The 23331-nt window shown below is 39.9% G+C and overlaps 1 protein-coding gene across 1 annotated transcript in view; it reads right to left on the bottom strand.

The window, feature by feature from the left end:
- Nucleotides 1-21344, bottom strand: part of SEPTIN14 (septin 14) — a 71539-nt gene extending 50195 nt beyond the window's left edge. Inside the window, exons 1-5 of the mRNA XM_007981272.3 lie at nt 21280-21344; nt 20512-20580; nt 6327-6447; nt 4664-4859; nt 3078-3264 (exon numbers count right to left, since the gene is read on the bottom strand). Of these exons, the coding sequence (XP_007979463.3) occupies nt 3078-3264; nt 4664-4859; nt 6327-6447; nt 20512-20565 (558 nt within the window). The 5' untranslated portion in view covers nt 20566-20580; nt 21280-21344. The remainder of the gene's footprint in view (nt 1-3077; nt 3265-4663; nt 4860-6326; nt 6448-20511; nt 20581-21279) is intronic.
- Between the last annotated feature and the right edge of the window lie 1987 nt (nt 21345-23331).

Here is a 23331-nt window from a genome sequence, read left to right as displayed (position 1 = left end):
TGTAATCCCAGCACTTTGGGAGATAGAGGTGGGCAGATCACCTGAGATTAGGAGTTCGAGACCATCCTGGCCAACATGGTGAAACCTCGTCTCTATTAAAAATACAAAAATTAGCTGGGTGTAGTGGTACACGCCTGTAATCCCAGCTACTCAGGAGGCTGAGGCAGGAGAATCACTTGAACCTGGGAGATGGAGGTTGCAGTGAGCCAAGATCATGCCATTGCACGCCAGCCTGGGCAAAAAATAAATAAATAAAAGTGACACTGTCACAGTGGGCCCAATCCAAACTGACTGGCACCCTTGTAAGAAGACAAAATGTGAGGCCGGGCACAGTGGCTCATGCCAGTAATCCCAACACTTTGGGAGGCCGAGGTGGGCAGATCACCTGAGGTCAGGAGTTCAAGACCAGCCTGGCCAACATGGTGAAACCCATCTCTGCTAAAAATACAAAAAATTGACCAGGTGCGGTGGCTCACACCTGTAATCCCACCACTTTAGGAGGCCTAGGCGGGCGGATTTACGAGGTCAGGAGATTGAGACCATCCTGGCTAACACAGTGAAATCCTGTCTCCACTAAAAATACAAAAAACTAGCCAGGTGTGGTGGCAGGCGCCTGTAGTCCCAGCTACTTGGGAGGCTGAGGCAGGACAATGGCGTGAACCCAGGAGGCGGAGCTTGCAGTGAGCCAAGATGGCACCACTGCACTCCAGCCTGGGTGACAGAGTGAGACTCTGTCTTAAAAAAAAAAAAAATTAACTGGATGTGGTGGCGGGCACCTGTAATTCAACTACTCAGGAGGCTAAGATAGAACTGCTTGAACTCAGGAGGCAGAGGTTATAGTGAGCTGAGATCACGCCACTATACTCCAGCCTGGGCAATAAAAGCTAAACTCCGTCCAAAAAAAAAAAGATAAAATGTGTACACCCAGGAGACACCAGGAGAAACACCATGTGAGAACACAGAGATAAGATGGTCATCTGCCAGATAAGGACAGAGATTTCAGAAGAAAGCACATCTGCTAACACGTTGATCTTGGACTTCTATCCTCCAAGACTGTGGGAAAATACATTTTCATTGTTTAAACCACCCAGTCTATGGCATTTTGCTATCCCAGCCCTAACACTCTAATGCAAATGCCTTAAATATTAACAGAAAAAAATAATTATGATATATATATTATAAAATAACAGGTAGAGTCATAGCATTTCAGTAAATGATGGGCCACATATATGATGGTGATCCCATAATATTATAATACTATACCTTTGCTTTTTGTTGTTGCTATTGTTATTTATTATTTATTCATTTATTTATACATGTATTTATTTATTTATTTATTTATTTACTGAGTCTTGCTCTGTCACCCAGGCTGGAGTGCAGTGGCTTAATCTCAGCTCACTGCAATCTCTGCCTCCTTGGTTCAAGCGATTCTCCTGTCTCAGCCTCCCGAGTAGCTGGGATTACAGGCCCCTGCTACAACACCCAACTAATTTTTTGTATTTTTAGTAGAGACAGGGTTTCGTCATGTTGGCCAGGCTGGTCTTGAACTCCTGACCTCAGGTGATCCGCCCACCTCAGCCTCCCAAAGTGCTGGGATTACAGGCGTGAGCCTCTGTGCCCAGCTATTTATAGATCTATTTATTTAATTTCTGGATTCAGGGGATATATATGCAGGTTTGTTACTTAGATATATTGAATATTAGTGAGGTTTTGACCTCTAGTGTGCCCATCACCCAAATAGTGAGCATTGTACCCAATAGGTAATTTTTCAAATCTCAACCTCCTCCCACCCTTCCCCATTATAAAGGGCCCAGTGTCTATTATTTGTCTAATACTGTACTTTTTTTATGTTTAGATACACAGACAAGGCCAGGCATGGTGGTTCGCACTTTGGGAGGCTGAGGCGGGGAGATCACTTGAGGTCAGGAGTTCAAGACCAGCCTGGCCAACATGGCAAGATTCCGTCTCTATTAAAGATACAAAAATTAGGCTGGGCACAGTGGCTCATGCCTGTAATCCCAGCATTTTGAGAGGCTGAGGTGGGTGGATCACCTGAGGTCGGGAGTTCGAGACCAGCTTGACCAACATGGAGAAACCCCGTCTCTACTAAAAATGCAAAATTAGCCAGGCATGGTGGCGCATGTCTGTAATTTCAGCTACTTGGGAGGCTGAGGCAGGAGAATCGCTTGAACCCAGGAGGTGGAGGTTGCAGTGAGCCCAGATCACACCATTGCACTCCAGCCTGGGTGACAAGAATGAAACTCCATCAAAAAAAAAAATTAGCCGGGCGTGGCAGCACAGGCCTGTGAGGCCTGTAGTCCCAGCTACTTGGGAGGCTGAGGCTGGAGAATCACTTGAACTCAGGAGGCGGAGGTTACAGTGAGCCGAGATTGTGCCACTGCACTCCAGCCTTGGAGAGAGTAAGACTCCGTCTCAAAATAAAATGAAATAAAATAGATACACAGATACTTACCATTGTGTTATAATTCTACAGTATTCCGTACAGTATCATGCTGTCCAGGTTTGTAGCCTAGGAGCAGTAAGCCATACCATCGAAGACTATCGTCTAGGTGTGTAGTAGGCTAGATCATCTAGGCATGTGTAGGTACACTCTATGATGTTTGCATAATGATGAAATCACCTAAAGATAGGTAACTACACTTGCATGCACGTGCCTTCAAGATGTGCTATTATCTCGAAATTAATATTACATCGTGAAAGGTTGGGACCAGGAACAATGACTCACGCCTGTAATCCCAACACTCTGGGAGGGTGAGGTGGGTAGATCACTTAAGCCAGAAGTTCAAGTTCAGCCTGAGCAACATAGTGAAACCCCATCTCTACAAAAAATACAAAAATTAGCCGATCTTGATAGCACATTCCTGTAGTCCCAGTTACTCGGATGGCTAAGGTGGGAAGATTGCTTGAGTCCAGGAGGTTGAGGCTGCAGTGAGCTACGATGACACCACTGCACTCTAGCCTCAGTGACAAAGCAAGACCCTGTCTCAAATACAAAAAAAAAAAAAAAAAGAAAGAAAGAAAAAGAAAAGAAAGCTTGGTGGATTTACCAAACATACCTTACTGTCAAGGTTCTTCATTGTTAATAGATCAAGAGACTTCAGGGAATGTCCTGTAGGTGAAATGAAGTAAAGACACACGTGGATGCGAGAATCATGGTACTCAAACAAGGAACGTTTAATCTTCAGTTCTTCTTGAAGATAGGCCTCAAATTGGGCATCTATGTAGTCAACTATTGGTTGGTAGCTAAAAAAAAATTAATACATTTAGCATAACAGACTTATAAAATCTAAAGCCTGCTTTTTGACGACTTAATGAACAGTTAACATGTATGTAAGCAGTTTGCTATAGTGATAAAAAAAAGTTCATAACATGTCCATACAAAGATATTAATTCCAAACCAATAATTAGGTTCATGCTTTACTCTATGATTATGTAAAATGTAAACATAGAGGAAAGCTGGAGGCATCCGACAGGGGACTAGTATCCAGAATATAAAAAGAATGCAAGCAACTAAACAGCAACAACAAGAAGAACAAATAATCCCATTAAAAAAGTGGGCAAAGGACATGAATAGACATTTTTCAGAACACCAAAATACAAAGTAAAACCACAATGAGATATCATCTTACCTCAGTCAGAATGGCTATTGTTAAAAAGATAAAAAATGGCTGGGCACGGTGGCCCACGCCTATAATCTCAGCACTTTGGGAGGCTGAGGCAGGTGGATCATGAGGTCAGGAGTTCAAGACCGTCCTGGCTAACATGGTGAAACCTCATCTCTGCTAAAAATACAAAAATTATCCAGGCCTGGTAGCGGGCGCCTGTAGTCCCAGGTACTTGGGAGGCTGAGGCAGGAGAATGGTGAGGACCCAGGAGACTGAGCTTGCAGTGAGCCGAGATTGCGTCACTGCACTCTAGCCTGGGCTACAGAGCAAGACTCTGTCTCAAAGAAAAAAGATAAAAAATGACAGGCCAAGTAGAATGGCTCATTTCTGTAATCCCAGCACTTTGGAAGGCCAAGGTAGGAGGATCACTTGAGGCCAGGAGTTTGACACCAGCCTGGGCAACATAGCAAGACCCCATCTATACAAACAATTTTTGAAATTAACCAGGCATGGTGGCATGTGCCTGTAGTTCCAGTTACCCAAGAGGCTGAGGTGGAAGGACCACTTGAGCCTGGGAGGTCGAAGCTGCAGTGAGTGAGCTTGTGCCACTGCACTCCAGGCTGGGTGATGGAATGAAAAACTGTCTCAAAAAATAATAATAATAATAAATAAATAAATAATATAATTTGGCAAGGATACAGAGAAATGGGAACCCTTAGACACTGTTGGTGGGAATATAAATTAGTACAACCTCTACGGAAAATTTGTACAAATAAAGTCAAATAAAGAAATAAGGAAATAAGCTAAAACTAATAGAAGCTGTATTTAAAATTTTTTGCTATAACTGGTTAAATAAAAATCTTGTAAGAAAATCAATTATATACAAAAGTATTAATCTTGTAAGAAAAGAACATTACTTAGGAAAATAACAAAATCTGGACGAAAGGGTATTACTTACACAAATTAGTCTATGGCAAAGGAAGTTGAATTCTTTGAAATAAGAAAACCTTTTTTAATTTAAATAAGAAAACACTAACCTGGCTTCTTTGTCTATTTGATCACCATATCCCACTGTCTCCACAACAGTCAATTTCAACTGAACATTGCTTTCCTGAAGCTCATATGTCTGAATTTGAAGTCCAACATTTGAGTAAAAATGTGAGGATTTGTTATCTTTCAAGTTAGTATTAAACAATGTGTCAATCAGTGTTGATTTTCCAATTCCAGTTTCCCCTGTAATAGACATAGATTCACTGTCATAGGGGCATAAAGGGGCTGAGAAGAAGCAACACTTTGAATTCCTACAGTGGTTTTTTAAAACCTTAGAAAGTTGAACTCATAGAAGTAGAGAGTAGAATACCAGTTACCAGAGGCTGGGGGAGCAGGGAGAAAGGAAAGGTGGACTTGTTGGTCAAAGGGTACAAAGTTTCTTTTTTTTTTTTAACTTTTATTTTAGGTTTGGGGGTATACGTGCAGGTTTGTTATATAGGTAAGCTCATGTCATGAGGGTTTGTTGTACAGATTATTTCATCACCCTGGTACTAAGCTTGGTACCCCATCGTTATTTATCTGATCCTCTCCCTCCTCCAAACCTCCACCCTTAAGTAGACACTAGTGTCTATTATTCCCCTTTTTGTGTCCGTGTGTTCTCATCATTTCACTCCCACTTATAAGTGAGAACATGGCACATATTCTCAGCCATAAAAAAGAAAGAGATCATGTCCTTTGCAGGAGCGTGGATGGAGCTGGAGGCCATCATCCTTAGCATACCAACAGAGCTCATTGCAGCACTATTCACAGTAGCAAAGACATGGAATCAACCCAAATGCCCATCAATGATAGACTGGATAAAGAAAATATAGTACATATACACCATGGAATACTACACAGCCATGAAAAAGAATGAGATCATGTCCTTTGCAGGAACATGGATGGAGCTAGAGGCCATCATCTTTAGCAAACTAACAGTTTCAAACAGACAGGAGAAAGAAGTTTTGAGATCTGTTGCACAGCAGAGTGACTATAGTCAATGTATTGTATATTTCAAAATAATCAAGGGAGTTAATTTCAAATGTCTCATCATAAAAAAAGATAGGTAAACCAGGTAATAGATATGTTAATTCACTTGATTGAATCATTCCACATTGTAAACATTTATCAAAACCTCACATTGTATCCATACATGTAAATAACTATGATTTTTCAATTAAGAATAACATTAATTTTAAAAATAAATAAAGGGTTTCAAATACTTCAAAGACTGGGATGGCCTTGAAAGTATACATGCTAGCCCTGGTTCTCTCACTCATTAACATAATGGAGAAAGAAAGTATACACTAAGCTACATCAGACTTTTAAGAGCACAGGAATGTTCCCATTTTTAACAATCATTACAGGTCCAGTGTGGTGTTTATGCCTGTAATCCCAGCACTTTGGAAAGCTGAGGTGGGCGGATTGCTTGAGCCCAGGCAGCTGAGGCTACAGTGAGCCACAATCACACCACTGCACTCCAGCCTGGGCAACAGAGTGAGAACCTGTCTCAAAAAATAAAAGGATTAGATAATATGGCTAAGATGAGAATCACTGTAAACATGAAGATGTATTTGAATTAATAGCATCAATGTTACACTGCTTAAGAAAAGTTGAAGTGAACACTGGGAAAAATGAAGCAATAGTTCAAATGAGGTGTCTGACACTTACCCACACAGAGAACATTAAAAGTGAATCCTTGTCGGATAGATCTGTTCACCAACTGATTGGGCAAACATTCAAAACCAAAATGTCCAATCGTAGTTAAACAACGAATATTATTTTCTTTTTGCTTAAATAAAACAAAAATTTAGAGTTTTGTGTTAGAATAGAAAATGAAGTCATTTGAAAGGAAAATTATTATAGTACATCAAAGAAGTTAGAATTGATTATCATTTGATTATCATACCTCAGACTCAATATATAATATACATATTAAGTAAATTTGTGAAAATAGAAGTCTGTGTTCAAATACATAGATTTGGCTATTATTTTTATAAATAAAGTGAATCTATCTCTCAGCACACTCAAAGAGGCTCTGTTTCTAAATTTTAAAAGAAATGGGGGACAGCTACAGTGGCTCGTGCCTGTAATCCGAGCACTTTGGGAGGCCAAGGCAGGCGGATCACGAGGTCAGGAGTTCAAGACCAGCCTGGCCAACATTGTGAAACCCCATCTCTACTAAAAATACAAAATTAGCCAGGCATGGTGGTACATGCTTGTAATCCCAGCTACTCGGGAGGCTAAGGCAGGAGAATCACTTGAACCCGAGAGGCGGAGGTTGCAGTGAGGCAAGAGCACACCACTGCACTCCAGCCTGGGCAAAAGAGTGAAACTCTGTCTCAATAAACAAACAAATAAATAAATATATAAATAAAATAGGGAATTAAGGAAATACTACAAGAAACTCTAATATATTACTCTAACATAATAAATTCTTTCTTCCATAAGAAAAAAGAAAAAAACTTTAACATCCTTTCATTCTGCCGCAGCATGTGAATATAGTGAGAAAATCCCACACATGTTAATCCAGATGCTTCTCAACTTATGATGAGGCTATGTCCCAAGAAACCCCTCCTAAATTGAACATATTGTAAGTCAAAACACCATTTAATACACGTAACAAAGCTGAACATTATAGCTCAGCCTTGTCTGCCTTAAAAACGCTCAGAACACTTACATTAACCTACAACTGGGCAAAATCAATTAACGCAAAACTTATGTTATAATAAAGTATGAATATCTCATGTAATTTATTAAATAAAGTGAAAAAGCACTATCATAGAGTCAACAATTTAAGTTGAATGATTGTAAGCTGGAGATCCTCTACATATGTGAGGAAACCAAAATCAATTTGAAATTTTTAAAAAATCAAATGATGTATACTTCAAATTTGTTATATACCCTCTGAGGACTCGTGTTATATCAAAGAAATCTACTACTAATAACCCCATTCCAGAAAATTTGAAATCCATCAGTATTATACACAAAGTTACCAACCGATCATTTTTAAAAGGTTCAAAGATAATTCACTTTTTATTTCTAAGCGCTTTTATTTTAAAAATGGGAATTATACAACCCCCTCCACACCTAAAAACACATTAAATACCACTTTGCAATGACAGCTCAGCATACGTCACAGTTCTTAACACTATTTTATGAGGAATACAAAATGCCTTTTTACCTAAATTAACAAGCTTTAAAATGTTTTAGTATATGTGAGAATAAAGGAATTATAAATCCGTAGGAAAGATGTTAAGGTAGAAGCATCAACAATTAGCTCAGTAGATGTTATCTACATTTATTTTGTACCTTTATAAAACAAGAACACGCTAACCAGCCTGGGAGGCAGAGGTTGCAGTAAGCTGAGATCTCGACTCACTACAACCTCCATCACCCGGGCTCAAGCAATTCTCCAACCTCCCGAAAAGCTGGGACTATAAGCATGTGCCACCATGACCAGCCAATCTTTGTATTTTTTATAGAAAAGGGGTTTCACCATGTTGGCCAGGCTGGTCTTGAACTCCTGACCTTAGGTGATCCACCTGCCTGGGCCTTCCAAATTGCTGGGATTACAGGTGTGATCCACTGCACCTGGCTAATTTTTGTATTTTTGGCAGAGACGGGGTCACACCATGTTGCTCGGGTTGGTCTTGAACTCCTGAGCTCAAACAATCCTCCTGCCTTAGCCTCCAAAGGGCTGGGATTACAGGTGTGAGCCACTGGGCCCAATCTACTAACAGAGATTTTAAAACAGCTATTATAAACGTGCAGAGACATAAAGGAAAGTGTGCATACACAATGAGTAAAAAGACAAAAATCCCAGGAGAAAAACAAAAATTATAAAATTAAGATAAAAGCAGAAAGCATGGCCAGGTGCATTGGCTCACGCCTGAAATCCCAGCATTTTGAGAGACCAAGGCAAGTGGATCACTTGAGGTTAGGAGTTCGAGACCAGCCTGGCCAACAGAGTGAAACCCTGTCTCTACTAAATATACAAAAATGAGCTGGGCATGGTGGTGGGAGCCTGTAATCCCAACTACTTGGGAGGCTGAGGCAGGCGAATCCCTTGAGCCAGGGAGGCAGAGGTTGCAGTGAACTGAAATTGGACCACTGCACTCCAGCCTGGGCGACAGAGGGAGATTACATCTCAAAAATAAATAAATAAAAGCAGAAAGCAAAGAAACAGGAAATAAGTCTTAAAGAAAATTAAATAAGCAAAAATTTGCTGCTTTGAAAAGATTGATAAGATTGATAAACAACTAGCTGGACTAATAAAAACACCCAAAACAGCCGGGCACAGTAGCTCACGCCTGTAATCCCAGCACTTTGGGAGGCCGAGGCAGGGAGATCACCTGAGGTCAGGAGTTCGAGACCAGCCTGACCAACATAGAAAAACCCCCTCTCTACTAAAAATACAAAAATTAGCTGGGCATGGTGGCATGCGCCAGTAATACCAGCTACTCGGGAGGCTGAGGTAGGAGAATCGCTTGAACCCGGGAGGCAGAGGTTGTGGTGAGCCGAGATCGCACCACTGTACTCCAGTCTGGGCAACAGAGCAAGACTCCATCTCAAAAAAACAAAAATCAAACAAAAAAACACCCAAAACACAAATTGCTCATAGCAGAAATGAAAGAACATTACTACAGACCACACAGATAACAAAATTATAATAGACTACTATAAACACATTTATGAACACATTTTGCCAATAAATTTGAAATAACTCTTTTGCCAACAAACTTGAAAATAAATAAATTTCACTGAAAAAGAACAAATTATAAAAATGACACAATGGGAAATAGGAAATCTAAAGAGTCATATATCTATTGAAGAAATTATAGTCAAAAACCTTTCCACAAAGAAATCTTCAGGCCCTGGCTGGGCGCGGTGGCTCAAGCCTGTAATTCCAGCACTTTGGGAGGCCGAGGCGGGCGGATCACGAGGTCAGGAGATCGAGACCATCCTGGCTAACACGGTGAAATCCCGTCTCTACTGAAAATACAAAAGAATTAGCCAAGCGCGGTGGCAGGCGCCTGTAGTCCCAGCTACTCGGGAGGCTGAGGCAGGAGAATGGCGTGAACCCGGGAGGTGGAGCTTGCAATGAGCCGAGATCGCGCCACTGCACTCCAGCCTGGGTAACAGAGCAAGACTCCGTCTCAAAAAAAAAAAAACAAAAAAGAAACTAGGCCCTGGTAGTTTCACTATTGAATTCTATCAACAAGCAGTTAAAGAAAAATTCACACAAACTCTCTACAAAACAGAAGAGAGGCGAATTTTTTCCAATGTATTTTATGAAACCAGATATAATGGCAATATAAACACCTGACAAGCCAGGCGCAGTGGCTCACGCCTGTATCCTAGCACTTTGCGAGGTCGAGACGTGTGGATAACCTGAGGTCAGGAGTTCGAGACCAGCCTGACAAACATGGTGAAACCCCATCTCTACTAAATATAAAAAATTAGCCAGGCATGGTGGCACGTGCCTGTAATCCCGGCTACTTTGGAGGCTAAGGCAGGAGAATCCCTTGAACCCAGGAGACAGAGGTTGCAGTGAGCCGAGATTACACCATGCACTCCAGCCTGGGCGACAGAGTGAGACTCTATCTCAGAAAAACAAACAAACGAAGAAAAAACACCTGGCAAAGATATCACAAAAAGAGAAAATTATACATTAATTTCTGTCATGTGCATAACTGCAAAAATTCTTTTTTACTACCATAATTAAATTTAATTTTAATTGTACAACTAGTGAGTGTGCAAATAAATTTTTCTTAACAACTGAAATATTGAAATGAAAGATAATATTCCATTTGACTATTCCCCACATCCTATCTCCTTCCTCTTTTCCCTATTTTTATGATTTTTATGATTCTAAACATTAAAAAATACTTTTATATACACAAATATAGAGGTATTAAATTTTAAAAACACATACATGGCCGGGTACAGTGGCTCACACCTGTAATCCCAGCAATTTGGGAGGCCGAGGTAGGCAGATCACCAGAGGTCAGGAGTTCAAGACCAGCCTGGCCAGTGTGGTGAAACCTGGTCTCTACTAAAAATACAAAAAAATATTAGCCAGGCATGGTGGCAGAGGCCTGTAACCCTAGGTACTTGGGAGGCTAAGACAGGAGAATTGCTTGAATCTGGGAAGCAGAGGTTGCAGTGAGCCGAGATCACGCCATTGCACGCCAGCCTGGGCTACAAGAGTGAAACTCTGCAACTTTCTTTTTTCTACTAAAATTCCATATATGTTACTTAGCTAGCTTTATTGAGGAATAATTTATGTATAATAAAAGTTACCAACTTTATGTGCACCATTTGATGAATTTTAACGAATGTGTATAGTAATGTAATCACCATCATGATCACCATTTAGAACATTTCTGACATCCCTAAAGCTTTCCCTCTAATCCCTATTCAGTCAATTCATAACCCTCATCCCTCAGTCCTGGCAACCTCTCATCTGTTTTCAGTTGCTATAGTTTTACTTCTTCTAGAATTTCATTTAGAAGAAATCATACTGCACAGAGTTTTTTTTTGTTTAATCTTAACAAAACATTACCGAATCAATTCACTTGTATATAAAAAAGGTTATATATTAAAACAATTGACATTTATTCTAGAAACGCAAGGTTAGTTCAGCACTCAAAAATCCATAAATGATAAACTATAAAATATTGATACAAGAAACTGAAGAGGATACAAAAAAATGAAAAGATATTCTATGTTTATGGACTGAAAGAATCAATATCGTTAAAATGTTCGTACCACTGAAAGCGATCTACATATTTAACTCAATGCCTATCAAAATGCCAATGACATTCTCCACAGAAATAGAAAAAAATAGGCCGGGAGCAGGGGCTCATGTCTGTAATCCCAGCCTTTGGGAGGCCAAGGCAGGCAGATCACGAGGTCAGGAGATCGAGATCATCCTGGCTAACATGGTGAAACCCCGTCTCTACCAAAAATACAAAAAAATTAGCTGGGCATGGTGGCAGGTGCCTTTAGTCCCAGCTACTTGGGAGGCTGAGGCAGGAGAATGGAGAATGGCGTGAACCTGGGAGGCAGAGCCTGCAGTGAGCCGAGATCGTGCCACTGCATTCTAGACTTGGCAACAGAGCGGGACTCTGTCTCAAAAAAAAAAAAAAAAGAAGGAAATAGAAAAAATAATCCTAAAATTTACATGTACCCACAAAGGACACAGAATATTCAAAGCAATGCTGAGTATTCTGGGTACACTGAAGGAATCACATTACTTGACTTCAAATTATAATACAGAACTACAGTAACCAAAACAGTATGATACTGTCATGAAAACAGACATATAGAAAAATGGAACAGAATACAGAACCCAGAAATAAATTCAAACATGTACAGTGAACTCACTTTTGACAAAGATGCCAAGAGCATACAGTGGGGAAAGAAGAATCTCTTCAATAAATAGTTCTGGCAAAATTGGATATCCATATGTAAAATAATGAAAACAGACTCCTGTCTCTCATCATATATAAAAATCAAATAAAAATGGATTAAAGATATAAATCTAAGTCGTGAAACTATGAACCTACTAAAAGAAAACATTGGGGAAACTCTCCAGGATATTGACCTGGACAAACACTTCTTAGATAATGCCCTACAAGCACAGGAAACCAAAGCAAAAATGGACAAATGGGATCATATAAAATTTAAAAGCTTCTGCACAGCAAAGAAAGTGATTAACAAAGTGAGGAGACAACCCACTGAATGGGAGAAAATATTTGCAAACTATCCACCTGATAGGGGATTAATAACCAGAATATGTAAGAAGCTCAAATAGCTCAATAAGAAAAAATCTAATAATCCAATTTAAAAACTGGCAAGTGATTGGAACAGACATGTCTCAAAAGAAGACATACAAATGGCAAACAGGTATATAAAAAGGTGCTCAACATCATTGACCATCAGAGAAATTCCAATCAAACCTAAAATGATATATCATCTCACCTGAGTTAAAGTGGTTTTTACCCAAAAGACAGGCAATAACAAATGCTGGCAAGAATGTAGAAAAAAGAGAATCCTCTTACACTGTTGATGGGAATGTGAATTAGTATGGAGAACAGTATGGAGGTACCTCAAAAAACTAAACATAGAACTACTGTATGATCCAGCAATCCCACTGCTAGGTATATACCCAAAAGAAAGAAACTAGTACACCGAGGAGATATCTACACTCCCATGTTTGTTGCAGCACTATTCACAATAGTGAAGATTTGGAAGCAAGCTAAGTGTCCATCAACAGATAAATAGACAAAGAAAATGTGGTACATATACACAATGGAATACTATTCAGCCATCAAAAAGAATGAGATCTTGTCATTTGCAACAATATGGATGGAACCTAACAATATGTTAAGTGAAATAAGCAAGTCACGGAAAGACAAACTTCACATGTTCTCACTTATTTGTGGGAGCTAAAAATTAAAACAATTGAACTCATGGAGATAGAGAGTGGAAGGATGGTTATCAGAGGCTAAGAAGGGTAGTGAGGGTGGTGAGGGGATGGTTAATGGGTACAAGGATATAGTTAGATAGAATGAATAAGGTCCAGTATTTGATAGCACAACAGGGTGACTATAGTCAACGATAAATTGTACATTTTAGAAGAATGAAGAGTACAATTGAAATGTTTCTAACACAAAGAAATGAAAAATACTTAAGGTAGTGGATACCCCATTTATCCTGATATGATTATTACACATTATGTGCCTATAATAAAATATCTCATGTGCCCCATAAATATATAGACCTGCTATGTACCCATAAAAATTAAAAATGAAGGGCTGAGCATGGTGGCTCATGCCTGTAATCCCAGAACTTTGGGAGGCTGAGGCTGGAAGATCGCTTGAGCTCAGGAATTCGAGACCAGTCTGGGGAACATAGTGAAACCCTGTCTCTACTGAAAATAAAAATTAAAAAAATAGCTGGGTGTGGTAGTACATGCTCGTTGTCCCAGCTACTCCGGAGGCTGAGGCAGGAGGATCACTTAAGCCCAGGAGTTAGAGCTTGTGGTGAGCTATGATTGTGCCACTGCACGGCAGCCTGGGTAACAGAGTAACACTCTGTCTCAAAAAAAATTAAAAATTAAAAAAATCAATAAACACATTTCACCATATTAATAGTATAAAGTAAAATCACCATATGACTGACTCAATAAATGAAAAATATTATATTTGATGAATTGAATACCCATTTGTGATTTTTAAAGTCTATTAGTAAAATAGGAATTAAAGAGAACTTCCTCAATCTGATAAAAACTATATTAGAAAAAACTTTAAATCTAACATCATACTTCATAGTAAACATCTGAGTGCTTTCCTCACAAGACTGAAAATAAAGCAGAGATGTCAGCTCTTGTCATTTTTATATATTTTACTGGAGGTTCTCACCAATCAATAAGGCAAACAAAAAGCATAAATATTCAAAAGAGTTTGTTATTTTATATTGAAAAAAGATAGAAAATATACAAGAATCTACACAGCATCTACCAGAATTACTAAGAGAATATATCAAAATTAAAAGCTATAAAGTCAATATACAAAAATCAGTTATATTCATTTCTAGTTTCTGCTCAGAGATGTGGAGAGCAGAAAAAAGACATCACTACTAACACTACAGGAATAAAATAATGGACTAAGGCAAGATCACAACTTTTTTTTTAACTCATCCTAGTACTGATGTTTCAGGTCAAAAAATTGTTCCAGAATTGAAGGAGAGACAGAAACCCACAGGAAAAGACAAGATGGGAACATTAACTTTTCTAGGCAAGAAAGATACAGACATGAGAAGAGTTCTAAGCAAGGACCTAATTGCTAGAACATGCCTTGGCAGACAAGTAAAAACTCTGAGCCATAAACAGGAATCATCTGTAGCTGCTTTTTTCTTCCTTTCTTTTGTTCTTTTTCTTTTTCTTTTTTTTCTTTTTTTTTTTTTTTTTTTTTTTTTTTTTGAGACAGAGTCTCTCTCTGTTGCCCAGGCTATAGTGCAGTGGCGCAATCTCGGCTCACTGAAACATCCACCTCCCAGGTTCAAGCGATTCTCCTTACTCAGCCTCCTGAGTAACTGGGATTACAGCCGTGCCACCACACCTGGCTAATTTTTGTATTTTTAGTAGAGATGGGTTTCACTATGTTGGCCAGGTTGGTCTTGAACTCCTCACCTCGTGATCCTCTGCCTCGGCCTCCCAAAGTGCTGGGATTACAGGTGTGAGCCACCGCACCCAGCCCTGTAGCTGTTTTTTGTTTGTTTGTTTTCTGGTTTGGTTTTTATTTGTCCTTATTTGGAAATCTGTCATTCTAAGTAGAGAATAAAGAGTATATTAATTATATTTTTTAATTTATTAAGGTTTGATTGAATGTATGTATTTAATTTTTATTTGTAATTTCAACTTTTAGATTCAGAGAGTACATGGGCAGGTTTGTTATGCAGGGATATTGAATGTGCTGAGGTTTGAGGGTGTGAATGATCCCATCACCCAGGTACTGAGCATAGTACTCAACAGGTAGATTTTCTGCCCCTACCACCCCCCCAACCCTCTAGTAGTCCTCAGTGTCCATCGTTGCCATCTATGGCATGAGTCTCATACTCGTATGTTTATGAGTACCCAATGTTTACTCCCACTTGTAAATGAGAACATGTGGTATTTGGTTTTCTGTTTCTGTATTAATTTACTTAGGATAATGGCCTCCAGCAGCACCCATGTTGCTGCAAAGGACACATTTCATTTTTTATGGCTGCATAGTATTCCACAGTGTATAAGTACCACACTTTTTTTTTTTTTTTGAGACGGAATCTCGCTCTGTCACCCAGGCTGGAGCGCAGTGGTGCAATCTCAGCTCACTGCAATCTCCACCTCCCAAGTTCAAGCAATTATCCTGCCTCAACCTCCTGAGTAGCTGGGATCACAGTTGCCCACCATCACGCCCAGCTAAGTTTTTGTATTTTTAGTAGAGACAGGGTTTCACCATGTTGGTCAGCCTGCTCTCAAACTCCTGACCTCAGACTATCCATCAGTCTCGGCCTCCCAAAGTGCTGGGATTACAGTTGTGAGCCACCGCGCCCAGCCATGTACCACATTTTTAATCCAATCTGCCATTGGTGGATACCTAGGTAGATTCAATGTCTCAGCTATTGTGAATAGAGCTGAGATGAAAACAAGTACAGGCCGGGTGTGGTGGCTCACACCCCTAATCCTAACACTTTAGGAGGCTGAGGCAGGCAGATCACTTGAGGTCAGGAGTTTGGGACCAGCTTGGCCAACATGGTGAAACCCTGTCTCTAGTAAAAATACAAACATTAACTGGGCGCGGTGGTGCGTGTCTGTCATCTCAGCTACTCAAGAGGCTGAGGTAAGAGAATCGGTTGAACCAGGGAGGCGAAGTTTGCAGTAAGCCAAGATTGCGCCACTGCACTCTCACCTGGGCGACAGAGCGAGACTCTGTCTCAAATTTTTAAAAAAGAAAACAGGACGGGTGTGGTGGCTCACACCTGTTAATCGCAGCACTTTGAGAGACTGAGGCAGGCGGATCACCTGAGGTTGGGAGTTTGAGACCAGCCTGACCAACATAGTGAAACCCTGTCTCTAATAAAAATAAAAATTAGCCAGGTGCAGTGGCACATGCCTGTAATCCCAGCTACTTGGGAGGCTGAGGCAGGAGAATCACTTGAACCCAGGAGGCAGAAGCTGCAGTGAGCCAAGATTGAGCCATTGCACTCCAGCCTGGGCAACAAGAACAAAAACTCTATCTCAAAAAAGAGAAAAGAGAAGAGAAGAGAAGAAGTGTGCATGTGTCTTTTTTGTAGAACAAAAAATAATCTGTAGCTCCTCTAAAACTTTTTCTCCTTGAACCCAACTAGACATTCAGTAAAAGATTGATAGAACTCTGAAAAAAAAAAAAAATCTCTCTAAAGTTACAGAACTGGGACATGCAACAGCAGCAATGCTGGCAAGAAGCTCCAATCAGAACTTTCTCCTCTACAGAATAAAAAAGCCTTCATCTATGGGTGAAGAGCCAAGAAGCACTCTCTTAGGGTGCGGTGAAAGCACATTGCTTCTGAAAGTAGGGAACACAAAAAAAGCTTGAAGCCCTAGAAGATGTACAGAAATTCACAATGGATTCAGAACCATGTCAGAAGAAGAGAAAGAGAAGGTCATACCCCTGGGGCCCAGAGGCAGAGTGCTTGCCTAAGACTGGCAATCAAATAAAAAAGTATTCTCACATACCTTCATCACCAGGCTAACTGCTATCAAGATACATATTCTCTGCAAGAGATATTGCAAGAGACATACTCATTCTGAGGCATAGCACCAAAGGAAGACTCAAGGTTGAGGGTGAAATCATCAGAAAAACATCCTCTGGCAAACCAACCCCTACCCTCAACACAAGGTATCACCAGAGACATTCAAAGCCCATAGGGTAGACCAGGCACGGTGGCTCATGCCTGTAATCCCAGCACTTTGGGAGGCCAAGGCGGGCAGATCACCTGAGGTTGAGAGTTTGAGACCAGGCTGATCAACATGGAGAAACCCCGTCTCTACTAAAAATACAAAATTAGCCGAGCATGGTGGTGCATGCCTATAATCCCAGCTACTCAGGAGGCTGAGGCAGGAGAATCGCTTGAACTCAGGAGACAGAGGTTGCAGTGAGCCAAGATCGTGCCACTGCACTCTAGCCTGGGCAATAAGAGTGAAACTCCATCCAAAAAAAAAAAAAAAAAAGCCCATAGGATAGTAAGAATCACACTATAGCAACAAATCTCAAGCCCAGCTTTACTCAGAGAAACACAAACCTCTGTACTAAAGGCCTAGTAAAAGAAAAGGCATGTCAGCTGCAGACATAAAATCTACTTATCTCAGTTTCTATGGTTCTACATAAGATGTCTAGTTTTCAGCCCCCAGAATTAGCCGGGGGTGGTGGTGGGCTCCTATAATCCTAGCTACTTGGGAGGCTGAGGCAAGAGAATCGCTTGAACCCGGGAGGCGGATGTTCCAGTGAGCAGAGATTGTGCCATTGCACTCTAGCCAGGGCAACAAGAGCGAAACTCTGTCTCAAAAAAAAAAAAAAAAATTACTGTCAAGACCAATGTCAAGGACATTTTCCCCTATGTTCTCTCCTCAGAGTTTTATGATTTCAGGTCCTACTTTTAGGTCTTTTATCTATTTTGAGTTGGTTTTTTGGTATAGTGTAAGATAATGGTCCAAATATCATTCTTTTGCCTATAGAAATTCTGTTTTCCTGGAACTATTTAGTGAAGAGATGATTTTTTCCTCAGTATGTCCTCTTGGTACCCTTTTCAAAAATTAGCTAACCATGAACGTTTGGATTTATTTCTTGGAGCTCTATTGTGTTTCACTGGTCTATGTTTCTGTTTCTGTGATGGTGCCATACTATATTGATTACTATAGCTTTGTAATATAATTTTAAATCAGGATGTGTGATGCTTTGTGTTCATTGCAGCATTATTTACAATAGCTAAGATATGGAAACTTAAGTTCTATTATGATCCTAGTCACTCTTTTTTCAACCCCTCCCTTCACTTCTTGTATCCGTCTCTCTTCCTCCCTCTCCTTCTCTCATTCTTCGTTTCCAATATAAATGGAACCAGCAATCCCACTACTTGGTATATACCCAAAGGAAAAAATATCAGTATATAGAAGAGATCTCTGCATCCCTTTGTTTATTGAACCAGTATTCACCACAACAAAAATATGGAATCAACCTAAGTGTCCATCAACAGATATATGGATTTAAAAAGTTGTATATATACACATTTAAATACTATTTGGGGCCGGGTGTGGTGGCTCACACCTGTAGTCTCAGCACTTTGGGAGGCTGAGGCAGGTAGATCACCTGAGGTCAGGAGTTTGAAACCAACCTGGCCAACGGGATGAAACCCCGTCTCTACTAAAACTACAAAATTATCCAGGCATGGGGTTGCATGCCTGTAATCCCAGCTACTTGGGAGGTCGAGGCAAGAGAATCGCTTTAACCTGGGAGGCGGAGGTTGCAGTGAGCTGAGATCATGCCATTGGACTCCAGCCTGGGCAACAAGTGTGAAACTCCATCTCAAAAAAATAAAACAAAACAAAATAGAATTTGGCCACATAAAAAAAGGAAATCCTGTCATTTGCATTAACATGGATGGAACTAGAGGTCGTTATGTTAAGTGAAGTAAGTCAGACACAGAAAGACAAATACGTCACTCATATGCATCAGCTTAAAAGGTTGATCTCATAGAAGTAGGGTAGAATGGTAGCTACCAGAGGCTGGGAAGGGTGTGTGAGTAGTGGGGGGATGAACAGAGGTTGGCTGGTGGGTTCAAACATTCAGTTAGGCAGAAAAAATAAGTTCTAATGTTCTATAGCAGAGTAGGAAGACTATAGTTTATAACAATGTATTATATAAACAGCTAAAAGAAGGGACTTGAAATGTTCCCAAAACATAGAAATAATAAATATTCGAGGTAATAGATACATGAAGTACCCTGATTTGATTATTATATATTCTATGCATATAACAAAATATTGCCTATACCACACCAATATGTATTAATATTACATATCATTTAAATGTTTAAAAAAACGGAGCCTTGGAGAGGTGATTAGGTCATACGGCTCCACCTACATGAATAGGACTACTGCATTTATACCAGAAGTTTGAGCGACACTGTTTGCTTCTCCTGCCATGTGAGGACACAGCTAGAAGCCATTTTTGAAGCAAAGAGTAAGCCCTCACCTAACACCAAACCTGCTGGTCCTTTGATCTTGGACTTCCCATCCTCTAGAACTGTGAGCAATGCATTTCTATTGTTTATAAATTACCAAGTCTAATGTATTTTGTTATAGCTGCCCAAACAGACTAAGATACTTGCTAAAGGATTTGTTGCTAGTTTTTCTATATCAGATTAATGTTTGACTAATTGGCTTTTGGGATCTCTTCTAATTCTAAAATTTTATGTTTTCGTGTCATGTGAACAAAGGAGTATTAACCATGATTTGATATACAACACAGCCCAAAGATAAAATGGAATGAGCATAGGCCAATGGTTCAGTCTCTGAGAAATTCCTCTCAGAGGATGATTATTTATGAAAAGCAATGACAGGCCGGGTGCAGTGGCCTGTAATCCCAATACTTTGGGAGACTGAGGTGGGTAGATCACCTGAGGTCAGGAGTTTGAGACCAGGCTGGCCAACATGGTGAAACCCTGTCTCTACTAAAAAAATACAAAAGTTAGCCGGGCATGAAGGTGGGTGCCTGTAATCCCAGCTACTTGGGAGGCTGAAGCGGGAGAATCGCTTAAATCCAGAAGGCAGAGGTTGCAGTGAGCTGAGATTGCGCCACTGCACTCCAGCCTAAGCAACAGAGCCAGATTCCATCTAAAAAAAAAAAAAACTTGCTCTAACCTCACACTCAGTAAAGCAATCAGCAAGCAGTCATCCACCATTTGCTAAAATAACTTCATTAAAAAATTATTTATTGTCAGTACATACATTCTGCAAATATATCCATCGAAACAGCACTGTTCTTCTCACTTATTGGGAGATTCAGAAGTTTTACTTTGAATTTCTTTGGTGTTAAATAGAAATAGTCTTTTGCACTGCTAATAAGGTCGTCAGACTCAAAAAACATGTATTAATTATCTAAATCACCATTGATATTTAACTCCAATTAGTATAAAAGCTAATTCATGCCCAAACATAACAAACAAGACTTTATCATCTATGCCTACATCAGTTTACCAAGTCAATATTTTTAAGCTATATAATCTTACTGAAGTACAAAATGCAGAGTTATATTTGAAAGATATACTTAACTGTATCTCCATCAGCAGATATTTGTGTGGGCATATGCATTGTTCTTTCTGCCATGCTACACTAAAAGAGCTGGAAATTAAAAAAAAAATTTTTTTACTTACAAAAATTGCTTAATTTTTAATTACTTAAAAATTTAATCTTACGACATAATTTAGATCAATTAGGGGGCATAATATAGGTATTTTCGCAAGCTTTAGCTTTTAGTTCACACTATTAATCTGTTTTAAACTGCGACTGTCTTGCTAGATGGGCTTGTATATGATGAATAGTATGTAATATTCAACTTATAATGTAGAGTAATACATTTGACCATAAACACATAAAAAGCACCTTAAAGTTAAATTCCCTTTGGAAATCAAGAGGATAAGAGCACTCTTCTTCTTTAAATGACTCTATGGTCATAAGAAAGGAAAGTAGAAAATTTTGCTTTAAAAAATGGTTTAAAAAAAAAAAAAAAAAAAGCAAGACATTCATAAGCACTTAACTTTCCAGAGTAGCATACCAGAGGAGGCTTGAGCATTTGAATTTACCCATTGAAGGAGAATTGTGAAAGCAGACCTTAAAAACTCTAAACAAGTCCTTTAGACACTGAACTAAAATACTGATAATTCTCATTTATGAAGCATCTATTATGCACCCAGCATTGTGCTAAGGGTTTATGTGCTTTATTTACCTCTGTTAGTCCTCATAGTAGATCTGAGATACATGTATTTTCATTGCCATATGCCAGGTGAAAAAATTCAGACTCAGAAAGATTAAGTAACTTACTTTCCCCGGGATTCAGCTGTGCAGCAGACACAGGTTCGAACTGATTCCAAGCTGGTGTCCTTTCTACTGTCCCCAGTTGTGGACCAAATAAACACTCACTGTATTTGTAACAGTTGGGAACAGGGAGGAGAAGTACAAGAGAGCGTGCTGTGCTCATCTCCAAGCAGAACTGCCTGAGAAGGCCATACTACCCTACTTTTGAACACAGCACAAAGATACTAAGAATATGAGGGCATGTTTCAAAAGGAAATAGTATATATTTGTAAAGCAAGTATTTGAAATATTTGAGAAGCAAACAGAATCAAAGAATGGTTCTGTGCCATAATCTCTTCACTTGCTCTATCCTGAGGATCATTGCACTTTAGTATACAAATGTGTATCATGTTCCCTAAAATTAAACAATGTTTTCTGATATGGATAGAGTTCTGTTTTGTGGTATAGTTTTGTCCAGCATGTATGAAGTTTTTTTTATTTATTTATCAGAAACTTAATGGTGGACATTGTAGTAATTTCCAGCTTTTTTTTTTTTTTTTTTTTTTGAGATGGAGTCTGACTCTGTCGACAGGCTGGAGTGCAGTGGTGCAATCTCGGCTCACTGCAAGCTCTGCCTCCCGGATTCACACCATTCTCCTGCCTCAGCCTCCCTAGTAGCTGTGACTACAGGTACCTACCACCACACCTGGCTAATTTTTTGTATTTTTAATAGAGACGAGGTTTCACCGTGCTAGCCAGTATAGTCTTGATCTCCGGATCTCATGATCCACCCACCTCAGCCTCCCAAAGTGCTAGGATTACAGGCATGACCCACCATGCCTGGCCAGTAATTTCTAGCTTTTAATGGAAATCAGCAACAAACATTGTTGATTTAAGTCAACAATGTTTGGCCAGACACAGTGGCTAACACCTATAATCCCAGCACTTTGGGAGGCCAACGCAGGAGGATCACTTGAGGCCAAAAGTTTGAGACCAGACTGGCCAACATGGCAAAATCCCGTCTCTACTAAAAATATAAAACTTAGCCGGGCATAGTGGTGCAGGCCTGTAATCCCAGCTACTCAGGAGGCTGAGGCACAAGAATTGCTTGAACCCAGAAAGTGGAGGTTGCAGTGAATCAAGATCCCGCCACTGCATTCCAGTCTGGGTGACAGAACAAGACTCTGACTCAAAAAATAAATAAATAAATAATAATGTTTATTTAAATCAACAATAAATATTGTTTTTGAAATACTGTAGTAATTTGAAGTAAATTACTACAAATTCAATTAATTTGAAGTAAATTACTACTACATTATACAGTGTATCTCTGTATAATGACTGAGTTTTTGGCAAATCTGCCAAAAATTATTCGAGAACTAGAGATGCAACTTATCTTATATTTAAAAACCTAATTAAGTGTCTTAAACAAATAGGGGTTTATTTCTTTCACATAAGTCTAGAGCAGAAGTTCTCAAAGTATGATCACTGGGCACTGAGGATTCCTGAGACTCTTTGGGGGGACCCATGGGTTCAATTTTTTTCTAATAATACGAGGGTTTTTTGTTTTTGTTTTGGATAGAGCCTCACTCTGTCACCAAGGCTGGAATCCAGTGGCACAGTCGCAACTCACTGCAGCCTCAACCTCCCAAGCTCAAGCGATCCTCCCCACCTCAGCCTCCCAAATAGCTGGTATTACAGGCATCTGCCATCACACCCTGCTAATTTTTGCATTTTTTTTTTTGTAGAGATGGGGTTTTGCCATGTTGCCCAGGCTGATCTCGTACTCCTGAACTCAAGTAATTCTTCTGCCTGGCCTCCCAAAGTGCTGGGATTACAGGCGTGAGTAGTATGGCCACTGCACTTAGCCCATACTAGGGTTTAATTTGCCTTTCCACTGTGTTGATATCTACACTGATGGTTCAAAAGCAATGGTGGTTAAAACTACTGCTACCTTCGGCTGGGTACAGTGGCTTACACCTGTAATCCCAACACTTTGGGAGGCCAAGGTGGGTGCATCACCTGAGGTCAGGAGTTCAAGACCAGCCTGGCCAACATGGTGAAACCCTGTCTCTACTA

This window comes from Chlorocebus sabaeus, chromosome 21 (genome assembly GCF_047675955.1).
Source record: "Chlorocebus sabaeus isolate Y175 chromosome 21, mChlSab1.0.hap1, whole genome shotgun sequence".
Lineage (NCBI taxonomy): Eukaryota > Metazoa > Chordata > Mammalia > Primates > Cercopithecidae > Chlorocebus > Chlorocebus sabaeus.
This window is presented reverse-complemented; position numbering and strand designations above follow the sequence as displayed.